The sequence below is a fragment of the Mercurialis annua genome, linkage group LG2 (genome assembly GCF_937616625.2).
Source record: "Mercurialis annua linkage group LG2, ddMerAnnu1.2, whole genome shotgun sequence".
Lineage (NCBI taxonomy): Eukaryota > Viridiplantae > Streptophyta > Magnoliopsida > Malpighiales > Euphorbiaceae > Mercurialis > Mercurialis annua.
In genome coordinates this window covers 57260973-57281437 of record NC_065571.1, presented here as the reverse complement: position 1 = coordinate 57281437, position 20465 = coordinate 57260973, and the positions used below count along the sequence as shown (strand labels likewise).

General features: G+C 32.2%; 4 protein-coding genes across 5 annotated transcripts; 3 read left to right on the top strand and 1 right to left on the bottom strand.

Moving 5' to 3' along the window:
• The first annotated feature begins 2055 nt into the window (after window positions 1-2055).
• LOC126670136 (plasma membrane ATPase 4-like) lies at window positions 2056-9768 on the top strand. 2 transcript variants are annotated; one of them, XM_050363804.2, is made up of 16 exons: window positions 2058-2325; window positions 5214-5333; window positions 5433-5669; window positions 5761-6522; window positions 6609-6731; window positions 6823-6927; window positions 7028-7172; window positions 7278-7442; window positions 7687-7925; window positions 8018-8050; window positions 8146-8227; window positions 8338-8498; window positions 8577-8750; window positions 8826-9008; window positions 9094-9275; window positions 9378-9768. In XM_050363804.2, exons 1-16 carry the CDS (start codon window positions 2275-2277, stop codon window positions 9472-9474), a joined length of 2859 nt encoding a protein of 952 aa, XP_050219761.1. In that variant the 5' UTR covers window positions 2058-2274; the 3' UTR covers window positions 9475-9768. The 2 variants fall into 2 exon arrangements, with proteins under 2 accessions (XP_050219760.1, XP_050219761.1); XM_050363803.2 differs by having other exon boundaries at window positions 2056-2325; window positions 8338-8750.
• A 1364-nt stretch (window positions 9769-11132) lies between these two features.
• LOC126666794 (cytochrome b-c1 complex subunit 7-2, mitochondrial) lies at window positions 11133-13202 on the top strand. Its single transcript, XM_050359667.2, has 4 exons — window positions 11133-11289; window positions 11384-11541; window positions 12068-12115; window positions 12884-13202. Exons 1-4 carry the CDS (start codon window positions 11196-11198, stop codon window positions 12950-12952), a joined length of 369 nt encoding a protein of 122 aa, XP_050215624.1. The 5' UTR covers window positions 11133-11195; the 3' UTR covers window positions 12953-13202.
• Window positions 13203-16374: 3172 nt separating this feature from the next.
• LOC126669874 (uncharacterized) lies at window positions 16375-18314 on the top strand. The gene is made up of 3 exons (XM_050363506.1): window positions 16375-16614; window positions 16840-17013; window positions 17914-18314. Exons 1-3 carry the CDS (start codon window positions 16469-16471, stop codon window positions 18149-18151), a joined length of 558 nt encoding a protein of 185 aa, XP_050219463.1. The 5' UTR covers window positions 16375-16468; the 3' UTR covers window positions 18152-18314.
• A 98-nt stretch (window positions 18315-18412) lies between these two features.
• Window positions 18413-20379, bottom strand: LOC126669873 (nifU-like protein 3, chloroplastic). The gene is made up of 5 exons (XM_050363505.2): window positions 20152-20379; window positions 19963-20080; window positions 19371-19669; window positions 18780-18985; window positions 18413-18659 (listed from the first exon to the last, which is right to left on the bottom strand). Exons 1-4 carry the CDS (start codon window positions 20206-20208, stop codon window positions 18794-18796), a joined length of 666 nt encoding a protein of 221 aa, XP_050219462.1. The 5' UTR covers window positions 20209-20379; the 3' UTR covers window positions 18413-18659; window positions 18780-18793.
• Between the last annotated feature and the right edge of the window lie 86 nt (window positions 20380-20465).

Genomic DNA, 20465 nt, shown 5'->3' with positions numbered 1-20465 from the left:
TAGAATAGAAAAAAGATACAATTATGAAAGTTTTGACATCTTACCATATATGAGTAAATTTTCTGTTAAAGCCCACAACCCAAATCCAACAAAATCAAAATAATCAATTCCGATTGGCTAAAATCATTAGTGTGATTTGGCTTCGTTAAAATTAAAATCTCTTTTTATGTTTGATTTTAAGATTCAAAAATACGTTATTTATTTATTTTACATATAAACTCTAATTTTTTTTATCAAAAAGTGTATTCTCGAAAAAATTAGAATAAAAAATTTGTTTGGAAAAAATTAAAACTCAAAACAAAACTATATAAAAATTAAAAGTTGTAATTCAATTCAGTTGGATTTGATTTAATTATTTTTCCTTATTTACAAAATAATATTAATTTTTAGATTTTTGGTCAGTTTGGGCAGATGAACGTGCATATATTTTTGGATAATATTTCCTAATAAAGAGCAAAGATAAAGAAAAATGAAAAATGAAAATGAAATGAAAAGGGCAATTAAAGGAGGAATTTGGACTCCCAAGGCATTCATTTATTATCGATAGCATCACCATCAAGGTAAAAAGAGAATACAAAAATAATAGTCAATGCACAATAAGCCCCTATATTTACCAAATAGAACCTTTCAGTCAGTCAAATTTTCAGTTCAATCTTTCATGCACTTGACTACTTGAGCTTATTTATTTCATTATATTAGACCCTTCATTTTTTTTTAGCTTTTAGACCCTTCACATATAATGTAGAAATGCATGTACTTCATTGTAAATAAATTTTTCTATAATTTATTAATTATATAAAAACAATTAACTTGACATATTTTTTTTAATGATTAAATAAACAATTTTCATCAAGTTAAACGTGTGAAAATTAAAAAAAATTGGAATATCATTAAATTTGAAAAATTTATATTAAAAAGTATGTATATTTATAATTTAATAAAAATATAAAAGCTATAAGATATTCATTAAAATTACTATAAAATGTATGGAATTGTTAAAAAGAAAAGTACATTTTATTAAATATTTTATAAAAAGATCATTAAAATTTCCACAATTCATTGATGATTTAAATTTTGTTATTAAGCGCATAGTAAAGAAAATCATACATATGTACAAAGTATGTTAGATGACTAAAATGCTATGCAACTAAATAAACATCAAATACTATATACACATAATCTATTTATATGATGCATAATAATTTCTAAAAATGGAGTATAAAATGAATAATCTAGTTAAAAATCAGTAAAATCTTATAGAGATTTAAAATTATAATTTTTTAATTGATTGTGTAGAATTAAGTAATCAATAATACTAAATTTTATTAAAATTCATCATAACATTTTTTTTAAAATTAGATAAAATAAATTTTTGTTTAGTTATAAATAATATTAAATTTAATTCCTTTATAATAATTATAGAACATATTTTAAGTAAATATAATTGAGATCTAAAACATATTTTGTATTAATCTTTTGAAAAAAATCTTAAAAGGGTAAAAGATATTAAACAAAAAAATTAGGAGAGTATAGTTAATTTAGAAAAATTAAGGATCATAATAACATATTATGAAAATTATAAGAACCAAACGAGATGTTTGTAATAAAAAATTTCAACCTTTCACAATGAGTGAAGGGGCGTGTAATATACACGCCGTACATATTAGCAATCAGAGATTGAAAAGAATAAAATTTATAACTTCAGGTGTCTTAAGGCCGAACTTAAAATTTAAGAAGCCTCCTTTTCATAAAATTCCAGCCTTTCACAAGGAGTCAATTTTTTTGTTTTGTTTTTGTTAAAACTTATGCACAAAAAACATAATCATATCCGATTTACTACCAATCAAAAATTAAGAATAAATTAAATAATAAAAGTAAAACCGTTTAATATAATTTTTAAATAATTTATTTTTATAGTATAGTATGTCATTTTTATATAAAAAAATTAATTGTAAAGAAATTATTTTTCTTTTCATAAAAAATGAAAAGGTCCGAGTTGGGGAGGGCTATAAACGGCGGGGTGAGAATGAGATTACAGAAAAAAGAAAAGGCAGAGTCTTTTAGGCATTTTAAAGAGCCCTTCTTCTCCTCCTCTTTATACTATTATATATAGAGAGAGAGATTTTGTTTTCTACACCAAATTTTCTTCTTCTTCTTCTTCTATTCTTTCTACTCTTTCCTTTTCTTCTCTTTAATGGCCACTTAGCCCTCTCCTTTTTCTTGTTTTCTATTTAGTCTTTAATCCTCCGCTGTTTGGTTCCCGAGAAAATCACCATGGCTAAGTCGATCACTCTCGAGGAGATCAAGAATGAAACTGTTGATCTGGTATACCTATTTTCTTTCTCAATCTGTATTTATATTTGCATGCGAGATCTTTTTACTGTTTTCTTGATTTTCCCGTTTAGATCAGTTGCCGATTCTTTGTTTTCTTTTTCTTGATCTTTTTTTTCTTTTCTTGAGTTTAATCTGCTTAATCTTTATTTAGCTGAATGATTGATTGATTGATAGGAATAAGCAAAATTTCATTTCTGTAATTTTTTCAAAATTTTCTCGTTAGCCAAACAGACTTGTTTGACTATTTAATGAGAACATATTCTTGAAAGTGGATCTTTCACATGTGAAAAGAAAGTTAGAGAGGAAAGTGAAAGAAACGACAGATAAAGAGAAGTTGGCTATACGCTACTTTTTTTATTTTTTAATTCTCCACCTCATGTTTTTTTATTCGCTACTTCACTATTTTTTTTAATTTTTAAAAAATAAAAAGTATTTGTTTATTCTTGAAAGTGGATATTTTAATTGATTTTTATTGCCTGTTTGTTACGGTGAATTTATTTTTTAATAGTTATCTTTAAGAAATTTAGTTATATACATATACTGGAGTATTTGTTTTTTTAACTGTTAGAACCATATCAGTAGATATAGTTTATCCGCGGTTAAATTGAAAAGGATATATTTTCATATAGATCCTTTAAATACTTAAAATAAAATTCTGCCTCTATTACAGTCTTGATTGTTTAATTGGACCCTGAAAACTAATTAGGTATCTACGATTTATTTCTATAACTGGTTTTAATAAGATTCTTTATTTTGAGTCTCTTAGGGTTTGCTATTCGATCTCACAAAAAATTATTGAAAAGTTATATCGAAATAGATCTTAATTATTCTTAAAGCGCAAATGAAATGAGTTAGTTAGCTGCTCTCGTGACCGAAGCTGTGCGCTTAAATGAACCGTATTCACGCTTTTTGCCGTTAAACTTTGGATTCGGAAATAATTTATTCTGCATGAATAGAGACTAGTCTAAATATGGAAGGTTTAGATTGATTTTCCTTCGGAAATGATTTATTATGCACATATAACGATTAGTCAGAATATAGAATATAGAAGATTTGAAGGTGCCGTTGAACATGAGTTCATGGACTTGTATCAAAGATGATAGATCTTAATTTCAAAATTTAATTATTTAAAAATACAATTTGTTAAGTACAATTTTTAATTTGAGATGAAGTATTAAATTTTATATTTAAGCAAAATAGAAATTATGTTAGGGTACGCGTGTGCTTTTTGTTGGTTACTAAGAGAATTTTATAGGTACAATTCCGTGGTACTTTAGCTTTTTTTTCTTTTCTTTTAATTTGTGCATAAAAAAATTAGCTTTTTGTTTTTAACCGTTGCTTTACTTTTTTTAATAAAAACCTTCACATTCAACGGTCCTGACACACTTTCTTTTCTTAATCTTGTAATTTCTCGGATTCATCAATCTATTTATGATTTTCTTTGTATTAATTTGACAATTTTACCCCTGAATTCTCTTGGAATTTGCACCAATGACCCAAAAGTAGTTTTTTAGTTGGAATTTATGGAGCGCGTGATTTGCACGCATCAATCACATGGGACAGTAGAGTCGCTGCTTCTACTAGTGTTCCATGTGACATGCCACTTTTTCTTCCTGTCATTTTGTGTCTTTGTCTGCGGGTGAGTCAACGCTTTTTATGATTGGCTGTTCTTTGCCCGAGTTTGCCTTCGGCTCCGAGTCCTCACCCATGTGCTGACTCGGGTGTTGATTTATTATTTTCCTAGCTGATAATAGTAAGTATTGTTTTAGTAAAGGATTAATTTGGTTCCTGAATTTATGAATCGGATCAAATAATAATTTATTTTGTTCTTTAATTAACCTAAATATAAAGAGAATTGTCCTTAATTGATAAAAAAAAGCTGGAAGTGAATTATCTGACCTTGAATCACAAGTTTAAGTACCGGATCGACCCTTTGCTCGGTAATGGAACTTTTTATATAATGGATCTATGCCAAAATAAAAATTTAAGATATAATTTGAGTGGTGAAGCACGTATTAAATTTTTATTGGTGAAGTTGTCAAATATGTAATGGATGGTGTATATGTGCTTGGTGTAGGTTAGAATTTCCTCTGAGGTCAATTAATTAAAATAATGTTTTTTTTGAAAGTTTAATTAAAATATTTTAAATGACATCACATAGCTGCATAATGTTAAAAAAAATGACAAGATGGTACTGATTAATAATAATTTGTATGTTTGGATCATGCAACTTGGCTCTCATATGATTCGGTCTCATTCTTTGTGACAACAAAGCTAACATGATTAATAAAATGACTTGGGAGTAGAGGTTTGTTAAAGCACTATCAAACTTAATAGTCGAATCGAACCAATATATTCGGATCGTTTCGGTTCGGTTCGGTTCAGTTTAACATTTAAAAAATTTAACTGTTTAGCTTGGTTTGATTTTTGTTGTTAAAAATTTCAGTTCGGTTTTGGTGAATCCGAACCAAAAAATTGAACCAAACCAAGGAACCGAACTGATTGGTTCGGTCGGGTTGATCTGAAATTTTTTAAATTTTATAATTTCAGTTTGGTTTGACTTTAAAATTATCAACATTTTGGTTCAAGTTGATTTGAGGCCAATTTGGAAGTTGTTGCTTGAACTACTGCTTGCCATTGTGAATATTGTATTGTAATTTGTTGAGATCAGACTTTGATTGATGTAATAATTGACCCACTCTTGAAATGGCTCACTCGATATTGTGGAGTCGTCACTTCATTCTTATATTTTCCTTACTTCATTTATTGAAGTTAAGCGTATGAAAAAGAAAAATCGACCAACTCGAGTGACTAAAGATGTGTTTTAAAGATTAACTATATATTGATCCTCTCTTTGTAATTATCTTTTCTGTTTGTAGGAGCGAATTCCCATTGATGAAGTGTTTGAGCAACTGAAATGTACGAGAGAAGGTTTATCTTCAGAGGAAGGAGCCAACAGGCTTCAAATCTTCGGACCCAACAAACTAGAAGAGAAGAAGGTTAATATTCTAATCAATTATTATGGAGTCGAGTTCTAAATGTTATTGGTCGTGCTCAATTCAATTATGGTACTAATGTTCTATGGTTGAATCACACAGGAAAGCAAATTTCTCAAGTTCTTGGGGTTCATGTGGAATCCGCTATCATGGGTCATGGAAGCTGCTGCAATTATGGCTATTGCATTGGCTAATGGTGATGGAAAGCCCCCAGATTGGCAAGATTTTGTCGGTATTATTTGTCTGTTGGTGATCAACTCTACTATCAGTTTCATCGAAGAAAATAATGCTGGTAACGCTGCTGCTGCTCTTATGGCTGGCCTGGCTCCTAAAACTAAGGTAATTTGGTAAATAACTTTATATCACCAAGAAAGTGTGTTAGATCTTTCCGTATAACTTTAATTATAAGTTTCTTTTTGTGCATGTATAGGTGCTTAGGGATGGGAAATGGCATGAGGAGGAAGCTGCAATCCTGGTTCCAGGAGACATTGTAAGTGTCAAATTGGGAGACATCGTTCCTGCTGATGCTCGTCTTCTTGAGGGTGACCCGTTAAAGATTGATCAATCTGCCCTTACCGGAGAATCACTTCCAGTAACCAAGCATCCTGGTGATGAAATTTTCTCCGGTTCGACTTGCAAACAAGGAGAAATCGAGGCCGTTGTTATAGCCACCGGTGTACACACCTTCTTCGGAAAGGCTGCTCATCTCGTGGACAGCACCAACCAAGTTGGACACTTCCAGAAAGTGCTCACTTCCATTGGGAACTTCTGTATTTGCTCTATAGCAATTGGAATGTTAATTGAGCTCATAGTTATGTACCCGATTCAGCACCGCAAGTACAGAGATGGAATTAACAATCTCTTGGTGCTTTTGATCGGTGGTATCCCAATTGCCATGCCAACTGTCTTATCTGTGACAATGGCCATTGGATCTCACAAACTTTCTATACAAGGGGCCATCACTAAACGTATGACCGCCATTGAAGAAATGGCCGGCATGGATGTTCTGTGCAGTGATAAAACTGGTACTCTTACTCTCAACAAGTTGAGTATTGACAAATCTTTGATTGAGGTGTTTCCGAAGGGAGTTGAAAAAGATCATGTGGTCCTGCTTGCTGCAAGGGCTTCTAGAGTTGAGAATCAGGATGCTATTGACGCTGCCATGGTCGGAATGCTCGCTGATCCCAAAGAGGTAAATTTATCTGCCTCGACCATTCTAATAAGTAAAAAGGCAGCAGTTGACAATCTTTAACTAAAAATGTACGGAAATGGATGCAGGCTAGAGCTGGTATAAGAGAGGTCCACTTCTTGCCATTCAATCCTGTGGATAAGAGGACTGCTTTGACTTATATCGATGCTGATGGTAACTGGCACAGGTGCAGTAAAGGTGCTCCTGAGCAGGTAACTTTTTGCTCTTATTTTTCTTCACGATTGTCCAGCATCTTTATTACCCGAGAGATTAACTAATTGTTTTTATCTGTTCTTCCAACAGATATTGGCCTTGTGTAATTCTCGAGAAGATCTGAAGAGGAAAGTTCATTCTGTTATAGATAAGTTTGCTGAACGTGGGCTTCGATCATTGGGTGTTGCCAGACAGGTTTAATTCATCGACTTGACACAATAATAATTATAATTTTTCTCTTTTTTCTTTGAAATAACCTTTAATTTTTATTGTTCTGCTATTTTGTTTTTTGCAGACTGTGCCTGAGAAAACCAAGGAAAGCCCAGGTGGTCCATGGGAGTTTGTTGGCTTGTTGAATCTCTTTGATCCTCCAAGACACGATAGTGCAGAAACCATTCGCAGAGCCCTCAACCTTGGTGTCAATGTCAAAATGATTACGGGTAAGATAATTCATTTACTGCTTTGGGAAAATGCACTTATAAGTTATAAGTTATAGCTGCCTTCACCTATATTGATTCTTACTTTATGGAAATGCTAATGTCCAGGTGATCAGCTTGCCATTGCAAAGGAGACTGGACGAAGACTTGGGATGGGAACAAACATGTACCCTTCTGCAACATTACTTGGTCAGGATAAGGATGCAAACATCGCTTCTCTTCCTGTAGAAGAGCTGATTGAGAAGGCAGATGGTTTTGCCGGCGTGTTTCCTGGTTAGTAATTCTGTGATGTTGGCTATTTATGATGCACGGGAACTTGTTGAGTCCTAAGTTTTGGTGTTTCCGTTTCCGGAACTCTATATATAGAAAATGCCATTCCTCTATTTCATGTTTTGGCATTTCCCTTCGCGGGCTACATAACTGGCTATTTATAGAAGGATAGGCACCTATTGCTCTTGATCCTTTTCGACGATCCCCTCAAAATGCTTATTAATAATCATATTTTTTCCATCTATAGAGCACAAATATGAAATCGTGAAGAAGCTGCAAGAAAGCAAACACATTGTTGGAATGACTGGTGATGGTGTTAATGATGCTCCTGCTTTGAAAAGGGCAGATATTGGTATTGCCGTTGCTGATGCCACTGATGCTGCACGTGGCGCTTCTGACATTGTTCTGACAGAACCGGGGTTGAGTGTCATTATCAGTGCTGTCCTAACTAGCAGATGTATCTTCCAGAGAATGAAGAATTACACAGTTAGTTGCATTCTTGTTATCTTGTTGGTCAAGCATGAACTTCTATTTCTAAGGTGGAGCAATTAGTAACATTTTTACTTTATTTTATGCAGATCTATGCTGTTTCCATCACAATCCGTATTGTGGTAAGTAGATTTTGATTTCAAACGATGCAATGATGATTTTTTTTCCATTTGAAACATTACAGCAATGTGATTTGGGTTTGATTCCAATTCTGCAGTTGGGTTTCATGCTTATTGCTCTGATATGGAAGTATGACTTCTCTCCTTTCATGGTTTTGATCATCGCTATCCTAAATGACGGTAAGTTTTTAGTTCATGTTAACATGTGTGTTTTAAGCCTGTCTCTGATTGCTCTCCCCTCATCAGCATATAATTTGAGTATTTATCTGATTTAAATTGATGTTGGTCAGGGACTATTATGACAATCTCGAAAGATAGGGTGAAGCCATCGCCTTTGCCTGATAGCTGGAAACTAAAAGAGATTTTTGCAACCGGAATTGTTCTCGGAGGATACTTGGGTCTGATGACTGTTGTTTTCTTCTGGGTCATGCATGACACTGACTTCTTTAGTGTAAGTGTTGTTTCATTTCGCTTTGCCTGCTATTTGGTACGGATGCACAAACTAAACTTCCGCTCTTCACATTTGCAGGACAAATTCGGTGTAAGATCATTACGGGGAAACAATCCGGAAATGATGGGTGCTTTATATCTTCAAGTCAGTATTGTGAGCCAGGCTCTCATTTTTGTGACTCGATCTCGCAGCTGGTCTTTCGTTGAACGCCCTGGTCTCCTACTGTTGACCGCTTTTTTCATTGCACAACTGGTATGGATTTTCTTCCTACCGTGTCTTCTTTGTCTCTGTTACATGCTATAAGAAGCTAATCGACTCGCTTTTCAGGTCGCAACTCTGATAGCTGTATACGCCAACTGGGGATTTGCAGAAATCAAAGGAATCGGCTGGGGATGGGCCGGGGTTATCTGGCTTTACAGTATTGTTTTCTATTTCCCACTTGACATTCTGAAGTTCGCAATTCGTTACATCCTGAGCGGAAGGGCTTGGAACAACTTGCTCAATAACAAAGTATACCTCCCAGAATCAATTATCTATATAAGGAACTCATAACTATGAACAAAGTTTATAACATTTTTTTTTTCATGTGCAACAGACTGCATTCTCCACCAAGAAAGATTTCGGTAAAGAGGAGAGAGAGGCTCAATGGGCTCTTGCTCAAAGAACATTGCACGGACTTCAACCACCCGAAGCTGCTAGCATCTTCAATGAAAAGAGCAGCTACAGAGAGCTTTCCGAGATTGCTGAGCAGGCCAAGAGACGAGCAGAAGTTGCAAGGTATGTCGCCGTTTTCGCTCATACGCTGATCTTTAGTTGTTTATTTCTGTTTCATGACAATCAGTAGGCTAAAAACTTCCCATTTTCGGTTGCAATATATAGGCTGCGTGAGCTTCACACCCTCAAGGGTCATGTCGAGTCGGTGGTGAAGCTGAAGGGATTGGACATCGATACGATCCAGCAGCATTACACAGTGTAAAATTCCTGCAACAAACATTGCTCGAGAAGAAAAGTGCTGCAGTTTGATAACGAGAACGAATCAAGAAATGCTTAAATACTTTTCTAGAGAGGGAGAAAATGTCTATGCCATAGTTATCTCCTAATTTACTTTTATTTTCCTTTGTTTTTTTTTTTTATATTGCTTGAAGAAAGGGTTTGTGTTTCTACCAACTTTTCTCATGCTCTGCCAAGAGCAATGGTAATGTAACCTTATTACACAATTTTCAACTTCTAATTCTCTATCTTTGTACTCTTTTGTGGAGTTTAGATTTCATTTCTCTTTTTGAGTTATTAGTGATTTTCATTATAAAATTAAGAAGTTGTTTTTGGAAGTGGTGATAAAATTAAATGATTTAGTTTGCTCAGACTTATTCTTTTAGCAAGCTACTTCAAGCTCGGTAACTATGCTCTCTTGAAAAACGTTCTGATATTTAACCATGCCTATTATTATTGGTTTTTAAGTAGGAAGTGTAATCTTGTTGGGATTCTTACTTCCTATTCCTTGTGAACCAAGCTTAAATATTGGCTTGTATAGTCTAAAAATGTAAGATAGATTAAAAGTCCCTTAAGCATTATGTGGAGAGAGCTGACAATTCAAAATATCACCGTATTATAAATGTGTCGTAATATCACAGATTTTCTCAATTCAAACACGATTTGTTTAACTAATCGTATTAGAATATAAAACTCTAACATGACAAATTTATTAAACAGACAATCACGCGTCGAACTGTCAAATCCGTTTACTAAAACAAGACATTATAGATCACATGTTTAACACGTGTATTAATAATCTGCTTAGCCTATTAATATAATCAAACAACAAACCTCCGAAACAATAATAAATCTTGATATAATATTAATAGATTATACTATATGAATATATTTGGTCAAATTTAATAAGTTAATTAATTCATATAATTAATAAACATGTTTAGATAGGTTTAACATGCTATTTAACCGTGTCATAAACGAAATGATATGTTTATGATCTGAACCCAAATTCAATCCAAATCCATTTAATTTCTTTTTGTCGTGTAAACAGGTCGTGTCAGAAATTGCCAGTCTTATTTGGTGTAGAGATTTTTATACCATGCTTAATGATAATTGCACTCCATTTTTATATTTTTAACTGCAAATAACTCTATTGTCCCTATAAATTATATAATGCTCATTTTTTTAATATGTCAAATTTAGCTATCTTGATCACTATCTACTATCTTTTTTATGACAGGAACTCACTCCACTGATCCGAAATTCAATATTATTGTCAAATTTTGGGATGTAGAACGCCCGCAACCACTCCATTTTAAGAAAGGGTTCAACCGGATTTTGAATATGCGATCTTGACGTCTAGATGGCTGAGTTTAGACCACTAGTTTAGTCATGTAGAATGTTTGTTTACGCAAAATAAATTTCAAAAGAAAAAATTACAAATCAGAGAAAAATATAAGATATTTTTTTAATTTTTCCGTACTGAGATAAAAGTACAAATGTTTTTATTTCTTTTAGATAAATACGTAAATTTTTCATTTTTTTTTTTGAGATAGATGGACCTGGACGAAGGAACCGCTATGCAGGCCCATGAAGAGGAAGAAGAAAACCAAAGCGACACCGTTTATACACAAAAAAAAACTGGACGATTCTTTCATAAAAAAACATAGAGCTTAGCAGCAGCCATTAGAGGAAGAAGAAACAAAAATGGCGTCGTTTTTGCAATCATTCCTGGATCCAAGAAAGAACTGGCTTGCTAAAGTGCACATGAAAACCATCTCCAATCGCCTTCGCAGATACGGTTAGTTAGTTTTGGTTTGTTTGTTTACTCGAAACCCTAATTTTTGATTAATTATTGATTGATTCGTTGATGTAAAAATGTTTGTGAAATTCAGGTCTGCGATATGACGATCTTTATGATCCGTATTATGATATGGATATTAAGGAAGCTCTGAATCGGCTACCGAAAGAGATAGTGGATGCCCGTATTCAGCGACTCAAGCGTGCCATGGACCTCTCCATGAAGCACGAGTACCTTCGCGAGGATCTTCAGGTAATTGCATTTTTTTATTCAATCTATATTGTTGTTTTTTATTAGAATTATTAGGGATTTAGCTGTTATTTTAACTGGGGGTTTTATTAGTCATAAAATATCCTCACCTTTCGTGTTTTTTTCGATTAAAGCACAATCTATAAAAACGTGGCACCATATATTCCAATCTTCCATTTTTTAGCATATATAGCCTACGTGCCTTATCCGATATCGTTTTGGTCATTCAAACTGCTAAAACGAGGGAAAGCAACGCATAAAACGGCAACCGGGCTATATGATGAAAAGGTTGGGATACGAGGCGAGATGTTTATTAAATTGTGCTGAAATCGAAAAAAAAAGGGCTAAAGGGGTGGATATTTAGCAACAATAACCCTTTTAACTATTAAGTTGGGGTTAGTTTTAGAGTGCTTGTTACTCTATGAAATGGAACTTGTGTTGTTGGCACGACCATGGTTGCGATGTTTACATTTTGTATTTAATACTGGATTGCAAGAACCTAAAATTGTGACTCTCTGTCTTTTGGCAGGCGATGCAAACACCATTTAGGAGCTACCTCAAAGATATGCTGGCTCTTGTAAGTGCCTTCACAAACTTGTGCGCTTCATAATGCATTTAATTTATTATGAATGCTTTGAAGTTTTAATATTACAGAAAATGACTAATAGGGTGGTTTCTGAAGAATGCTGTTATCTTATATCTTGTGTGTCAATTGAATTGAATTAGTGATTGATTGTTATGTACAATCATTCTGCATACTAGAATGATATGGAACTAGTTCCATTCTGTTAATTGTATTAATTGACACTTCAGTTATGTTCTCGTCAATGTACACTCAATATTTTGCTTGATAATTTGCTAAGATATGTTTATTTTCTGATTCCTTTTTATGTCGATGATTTTTTCTCATCTACCTTATATGTGTTGTTAAAAAGTGTTTATCCTTGAACATTTGGCACTATAGAAATTCTATTTGAGAAGTGTCATTTGCATCACAGTTATGCTATTTTCTGAATTATTTAGTCACATATTGGTCACTACTGACTATTTGGGAAGTTAAACCTTATATTTGATGCAAGAAAATCCTTCAAATTCTGTAATTGATAAAATTAACACTTTTGGTTAGAATTGCTAAAAGTGTCAAATGTTTGAATTTTTTGGGGTCATTGGGCCTTACTTATTTCATGTTATCAAGAGATAAATCCATGAATCATGAAGAGAAATCCCAAAAAGCAGTGGGAATCACGGGCATAATCTGCATTGTTGCAACAGAAGCACATAGAACATTACTGCAATGTAAATTTGATGGTTGTGATAAGATTGGCTTGCTGCTTATGTTTTGCAGGTGAAGAGGGAGAGAGCAGAACGTGAGGCTTTGGGAGCTTTGCCTCTGTATCAGCGCACCTTTCCTTGAGCTGCATAACGTCCCTATGTAGTTTTTTTATGGGAGTGAATGAATTTCATATTGAAAATTCACTTGTCCACCGAATGAAGATGGATTGTTATGTCTTTGCCTTATATGTTTGTTTTTGCCAATCATTTGTCCTCGAGGTTGAACTGTATCTAGTACTTGTCGATCTTGTGCTGAAATTTTCCAATAATCAAACAGATACAACTGTTTTAACTTCTCGATAATCATGCAGATTTTACTGTTTTATAGGATACATCAAGAAGATGAACCAGTATTCACATTTACATCCACAAACTCTTCTCATTGTTTTGCATGATGTCTCAGTGTCATGTTAATGTTCATTTGCTACCTGAGGGCAACCATTTGCATATCTATATGTTGTCCTGATGAGCAGTTTAAAAAAAAATATGAAAATGTTTTTTTAATCCTTATGTATGAAGTAATTCTTTTTTATATACTAGTTTCGCATTACGTGCTACGCACGTGGCTCGTAACGTGACTCGTCGATTTATATATTAATTAAATTTATTTTATTTTATAATTAATATTAAATTAGTTAGACTTTTAATTGGAAATAAATATAATATTATATTATATTAATTAAATTTATTATAATTATACTAATATATTTTACGTATAATTAATATTAGATTAATCAGAGTTTTTGTAGGATTAAAAATATCTTAATGAGTTGGATTAAGACAACTAATTATGTTAATTAATACATACTAATAATTAAAAGTGTAATATTATATTAATTAAATTTGTTATAATTATACTTTATTTTATAATTATAATCAATGTTAAATTAGTTAGAAGTTTAATTGGTTTAAAAGATACTTAATGAGTTGGACTAAATTTATTATAACTATATCATTATATTTTATTTTTCATTAATATTAATATTATTTTTTTGTTCAGTTAGATAATATCTTAAACTATTTTTAAACCATATATATCAGCATTTAAATAGAGTATCATGCATTTTATATTAATTGAAATGACCTTTACTCTATTGTAAGTTTGTAACTTAGCTTAAACGTTTTCATTCATAGTTAATAAGCGGAGGGGTGAATCGAACCTTGTTCTAAAATATGATTCCACATAGTTGTCATTATTATATTGTAGGGTTAATGTAAAAACAATCATGAATTTTACACGTTTTTTCATTTTAATCACGTAATTTAAATTTTCTCATTTTCATGCACGAACTACCATTTTTTTTCAAATTTATGTACGGTGCTGAGGTGGCACTCATTCATTGGTGTAAAATGATCTCTACCTCAGCGAATTACTTGGGACCGTGGCAACTCAGCACCGTGCATGAATTTGAAAAAAAGTGGTAGTTCGTGCATGGAAATGAGAAAATTTAAACTGCATGATTTGAATGAAAAAACGTGTAAAGTTGGTTAATTTTTATACATTAACCCTATATTGTAATTCAATAATTAATTAAATTCAATAAATATATATTTATTAAGCATAAAATATATGTCCAATGCAGCTACTCAATGTTTTATTAGCTTCTTAAAATATTAATAACAAATAAAACTTTAACACTGATAATCAAATAAGTTATCTGAATTCTTTTAATTATTAAATATAGGGTTAATTCCTAAAAAAATCACGAGCTTTACATGAAGTTTCATTTTAATCATGAACTTTAAAAGTTGTCATTTAAAGGCACGAACTTTCATTTAAAGGCACGAACAAAATGAAAGTTCGTGCCTTTAAATGACAACTTTTAAAGGTCATGATTAAAATGAAACTTCGTGTAAAGTTCGTGATTTTTTTAGGAATTAACCCTTAAATATATAACTAAATTAAAAACTTAATTAATTAGTAATACTTACAAAATGAAGATAACACTTTCTTTTATCATTGAAGATAATAAATTTTAAGTTTCAAATAATGTAAATAATAAAATGTAAATTATGAAAATATATGCAAATTTGAAGGTTGATTTATAGTTAAAAATTTGATATGGACTTAAATGATAATTAACTTATAAGTTATAAGAATCTATTTGGAGACTCATGATAACATGGGGGATCATGAGCTGTATCTTGTCACAATATAATATAACTCTGTTACCATTAACAAAGATGATAAAACCTATCGGTAAATGGAAATAGACTCATTAATAAATCATATAAAACATAATTTATTTATTTATTATTCAAGTTAATGATTTCTTATCTTTTTTTTTTTGATAGAATGACGATTTCTTATCTGACAACTAATAGGAGTAAAATTAGAGTTTTGATTGGATTAGAAAATATACTATGAGTTGAATTAGGATTAATATAACATGTTATTATTATTAAAGGTAGAGTTTTAATTGCATTAGAAAATAGCTTATGCATTTGAAGGTAGAGTTTAAATAGTATTAGGGGATTGCTTATGAATTAGATTAGGATAATTAATTAAACTAATAAATTTTTTATAATTAGTAAGGACATTATTGTAAATGTGTCTGTCCCCCCTCCATCCGTGCTTTTATATATAGTATAGATAATCTATTCAAATATGGCATAAACACGCTTTTTATAAAAAGACTCACTTAACTACTTAAAAGTTCCTTTGGCAAAAAAAAAACTACTTAAAAGTTTTTCTTTGATAATAGATCGACAGTTAGCATAACCACAAGATGTATCAACGATGCGATGCATTTTTTATAAATTAAAGAAGGATCTGACATCAATCATAGTCGACGGATCAACCATTGTTAGCCGGGAAAACCAGCCAATAAGCTTCACATACTTTTCACTTGTTTTTATTTTTTGTTAACAAGTGAAATGTATGTGAGCTTATGAGTTATGACCTAAAAATAATAAAGAATAATTTCAGTTATTTTAATAGCTAGATGTAAAATAGAAAAAATTAATTCTCTAAATATGAATAGTCCAAATGTATTTTTATTTTAAATTTTGTAGCTCTTAATTTATTGATTAATTTTTAAAATAAAAAATTAAACTCGTTTATTATATTTCCATAGTAAAGTTTTGCAGTTATAGAAGTATAAATTTTGTATAGAACTGTTACTATCATCTTGTTTGTTATATTCGATAAACAAACTTTTATTTTTACATCAACAAAAAATTACTTTAGCAATTTGTGTTAAAAAAATTGTTTATAAGTAGCAACATGAACGTTGGACAATCAAATAAATTTTGATCATCATATAATAATTTTGGATTAATGTAAAAATGAAAATCGTGTTATCAAAACATAATAAATAAAAAGATGTTGATAGTTATGTACAAAATCATTAGTTAAATAACAACTAAAATTATTAACCATGTAATTTTAATTTAGGGTGAAGAGATTTTAGTGTAAAGCTATTGTTGGCCATTAAAGTAACACCACGTGGCCAAATTCCAATCATGAAATGGATAAAACCATTTACATTTGTCAAGACAAAACAAGCCTCAAAATCTGAAGTAGTGTTTAGTTCTAGAAATTGCAAACTAAGGAGAAACCTTAACAAACACTTAAAAACAGAAAATCAAGAAGAAGATGTCTATAGCAATTGCTTCATCTCAACAAAGCTTCTTCACCAACTCACTCACTCCACTCATCCATAACCATAAGCCCAACTCGAAGCTTATTACAGTCTCCTCAACTGCTATCTCATGCAACCACTCACCCAATGATTCTGGCAGGTAATATAAAGTATAATTCTTGATGTTTTTTTTGATTGTTTTTTTTTTCTATCACCGGATATGGGAGCGTTTGTGGGAGGGATTGAACTTACGATCTTAGCAGAATACTGCATAACATTTATATATCATCTATAGCTTGTTGGTATTTTCGTTTTGATTGTTAAATCAGTTTCTTGGATTCTTTTATGGAAGCTGTGTTGTTTCTTTGGTTGTTCATTTGTTAAGGGTTAAAAAAGAGAACAAATTGGCAAAATTGGCAATGGTGGCACTAGCAGCTGGAGTTGTGACACTTGGTTCAGTGGGTGATGCATCAGCAGGCAAGTCTGGGGGTAGAGTTGGTGGTCAAGCTTTTAGGTCATCAGCTCCTAGGTCATCCCCTAGGATTAATAATAACTCAAGGTATGCATATATACTTACTTCTAATCTAGGTAGCGCGGACATTTCATTTGATCAACCATCAACGTTTTTCGTTTTGAGAACATGTCAAAAGTTTAACGTTTCAGACATGAAGTTTCATTTTTCATATAAGAAACTTTAAAACAACATTATTTTATCTTGTTCGTGTCCAAGTGTCTGGTTTTTCCGTGTCTGTGCCTATGCTACCTAGCTTCTAATTAATTGCACCATTTTAATGTTTAATTTCTTATTTAACTAAAGCTTTTTCTTGGTGATTAGGTTTAAATTATTATCTCTCCCTTGTATTTTGTTGTTTCTCCCCTTACATTTAGGTACTAATGAATTATAACCCTCTTATAAGGGGTGTTCCAATTACATGAAATTAACATATCAATTATTTTTTTTAAATATAGGACGGAACAATACGTTTGACTTCAAACACGCCGAGTTGAAAATAATTATATAATAATTTATTCGTATGCGTGAATATCTATTAGACTTGAAATACATATTCATTTTTCAATTGTTGTGATACAATTGTCAATCCAAAAGGTGAGGTGAAGCTCCCAAAATAGTTTTAATTGATCTAACAACACTATAAAACATTGAACATTTGGCTTGACAGATACTCTTTTCTTTCTTGGTAATCATTGGCATGATTTTGTGATGATCTTAATCTTGATTTGTTAACAACCTTTATGTTAATTGATATGGAATTCAATTTCTCAAAGAAAAATTATTCCGTATGCTCGGATATAGCATGACCAACGATAGATTCGAGTATAATTTAAACAATGGTTAACATCTCATTTTTACTAATGAAATGTAAAACACTCAATATAAATATTGGTAATGTGTCTCACATTAGTGATTTATCGAATTTTGTTCTTCATCTTTTGCTAGGACGAACATATACATCAACCCACGAACAGCGCCACCATTAGTTGGTGGATATGGGTATGGTTACGGTTCGCCATTCTACGGTGGTTGGGGTTGGTCACCGTTTTCTTTCTTTGCACCGGGTCCTGGTGTTGTTGTTGGTGCGGGAGGTGGATTCGACACCTTGGTCCTATTCATGTTTCTCGGGGCTGCAGCCGCGGTGGTCAGAAGATTCTTTGGATCAAGAGATGAAGATGAGTAGATAAATGTAACTTAAAATAGAGATGTAAACTATTTTTGAGGCAGCACAATACGTTTAAAGATGGCTGTTAGTGTAATTCAGAAATGTAATGTAACATACTCACATACATTGTAATGTAATTATGTTATTATGTCAAATAATCAATTAAATCAAAAGTTCAATCTGTTTGGTGAGATTCTAACTATGACGATATTATCATTATCACAACCTATGAACGATGACATCTTTTAATAGAAAAAATTCTTCTTAGATACAGTATGCTTTCGAATTGAACCATAATTTTAGTTTTTTAATCAAACAGAATCGAATTTATAAGGATATCAAAATTTTCCAATCGAACAATTTGGTTTGGTTCCTTTTGTACTACAACTTAACTGAAATTTTTCATGTCCAAAACCAAACCGCATAAAAAAATTGGAAATTTTTTGTAGTGTCAAACAAAACGGAATCGAATTTATCAGTTTGGTTCGGTTTATGCAGAACTCTAGATACAAGCAGAGGCTGTATCCTGCAGGAAGATAATTACTATTCAGATTAAAAGCTGATCATAAAACCAAAATGTTAACTGGAGAACAAGAAGAGTTTTACGATGACATAGAAGTATTTTTCCCTTTACAATAAACTATACCTCTGGTTGATGATTCATTCTATAAGTTGAACAGCTGCAATGGCAGGTATCTTATCTCTCAACTTTTGTGTAAGAGCAACACGAACAGTCGTAACCCCGGCTGCAGGTCCGCTAAGTCTAACCTTGACAACGTAATCATTAATCTGAACAAGCTCCAGTACTCCTCCTCCTGTTCCGGCTAGATACGGTCTAATCTCGGCAAGAACCTGAAACCAAACCGGTTCCACCATTTTAACATAATGCATAGCTATTATTACTCGTATCATGCATCAAAACAAACAAAATTTACTAATGCTGTAACATAGTTAGTAGATAAAGCCGAGTCTAGACGCAATGGTATTGCTGCTCACATGCTGTGTTGCACGGAAACGAAAATATTGAAATAAAAAACAGCAAACTGACAAACTTTTACGAGAATAGATTATAAATATAAAGGTTTGAAGCTTTGGAAAACGTTTCTAGAAACAGAAACAAAAAGCCGAAACATAGGACTAAATAAGTTTCCGTGCGACATTGGTGACATGTGAAAACAGCCTTTTTGCAAATTGCAAGAGAAATGGTGAATATACACATGATCACTATGCATGTTACCTTTTCGATGTTTTCCTCATTCAGCTCGAGTCCGGTTTCAGTATCCAAAATCTGCTCCACGGCCATGATTTCCGGTATTTTATCCCGTAATCGAGTTTCAATACCCATCTTCAATGTCATGGTAGAACTTGGACATGATCCACAAGCTCCTTGAAGCTTTAAAACAACTACAAGACCATCTATCTCATGTAAAACTACATTGCCTCCATCAGCCATCAGACCAGGTCTCACCTGCTCTAAAACCTTCTCTACATTCTCCTCAGTTAATGGCAACACACAGCTTGGTGATACCACAAAACCTTCAAATTCAATAAACACCACAACACAATTACAAACCAAACCAAACTAATTCTTAGCACTAAAATATCAATACATATCCTTACATTCCCCACTCAAAGGGAAAATACAATAAAATTACTGCGCCATGTCATTCGCGATAAACCAAAGTGCGCTAGTCATGTGGAAAATGAATGATAAAAAAATACGTAATAATTATAAGATTCTCTATGTAGATGCTCATTGACTTGCTGTGAAAATGTCGTGGCGCAACGTGTTATAGATAAACAAACAAACAATTTGATATTAAAGTTACCTGAATATTTGCTTCGGACCCGGTTCAGCTTAAAAGGAGCTAAGTATTTGACATGAAATTGTCCTCTAAAAAAAGCATTTTGAGTAGAAGAAAATCTAGTGGAATCTGAGATTGGATTCTGTAGACATAAAGCAAACAGTTACTGAAGAGAAATGCTAAAATTTATTATTACTAACAAATGTAAATTACCTTAAAAATGGAGAAGTGGTGAGATTTTTCAGACAGGGAAAGAGAAGGGTTCAACATTGAAGTAAATTCACATTTGAATTTGAGATAAATTGTTAGACAAAAAATTAAGAAAATAAGTGAATTTAGTTCATATGTTTGTTACTTTGTTTTGTGATTTGTTGTAAAAGTGGAAATAAAAATGGAGGGAGAGGGGAAAATGCAGTTTGATTGGCTAACACATTTTGGATAGAATGGAAAACAATGATGCCACGTCTTGCCTTCTCTGTTTATTACTGGTTATTTAATTCAGTATTTTAAACATTTAAAATTTGAAT

What these genes read in the sequence shown, in the direction of transcription:
- LOC126670136 (XM_050363803.2), top strand. Translation starts at nt 2,275, where the DNA reads ATGGCTAAGTCGATCACTCTCGAGGAGATCAAGAATGAAACTGTTGAT. An exon ending in CAATGTCAAAATGATTACGG is followed by an intron (nt 7,173 to 7,277) that starts GTAAGATAATTC and finishes GCTAATGTCCAG; the next exon opens with GTGATCAGCTTGCCATTGCA. An exon ending in CTTTTTTCATTGCACAACTG is followed by an intron (nt 8,751 to 8,825) that starts GTATGGATTTTC and finishes CTCGCTTTTCAG; the next exon opens with GTCGCAACTCTGATAGCTGT.
- LOC126666794 (XM_050359667.2), top strand. Translation starts at nt 11,196, where the DNA reads ATGGCGTCGTTTTTGCAATCATTCCTGGATCCAAGAAAGAACTGGCTT. An exon ending in CAATCGCCTTCGCAGATACG is followed by an intron (nt 11,290 to 11,383) that starts GTTAGTTAGTTT and finishes TGTGAAATTCAG; the next exon opens with GTCTGCGATATGACGATCTT. An exon ending in ACCTTCGCGAGGATCTTCAG is followed by an intron (nt 11,542 to 12,067) that starts GTAATTGCATTT and finishes GTCTTTTGGCAG; the next exon opens with GCGATGCAAACACCATTTAG.
- LOC126669873 (XM_050363505.2), bottom strand. Translation starts at nt 20,208, where the DNA reads ATGTTGAACCCTTCTCTTTCCCTGTCTGAAAAATCTCACCACTTCTCC. An exon ending in GGTCCGAAGCAAATATTCAG is followed by an intron (nt 19,670 to 19,962) that starts GTAACTTTAATA and finishes TTGAATTTGAAG; the next exon opens with GTTTTGTGGTATCACCAAGC. An exon ending in ATGAGGAAAACATCGAAAAG is followed by an intron (nt 18,986 to 19,370) that starts GTAACATGCATA and finishes GTTTGGTTTCAG; the next exon opens with GTTCTTGCCGAGATTAGACC.
- LOC126669874 (XM_050363506.1), top strand. Translation starts at nt 16,469, where the DNA reads ATGTCTATAGCAATTGCTTCATCTCAACAAAGCTTCTTCACCAACTCA. An exon ending in TCACCCAATGATTCTGGCAG is followed by an intron (nt 16,615 to 16,839) that starts GTAATATAAAGT and finishes TCATTTGTTAAG; the next exon opens with GGTTAAAAAAGAGAACAAAT. An exon ending in AGGATTAATAATAACTCAAG is followed by an intron (nt 17,014 to 17,913) that starts GTATGCATATAT and finishes ATCTTTTGCTAG; the next exon opens with GACGAACATATACATCAACC.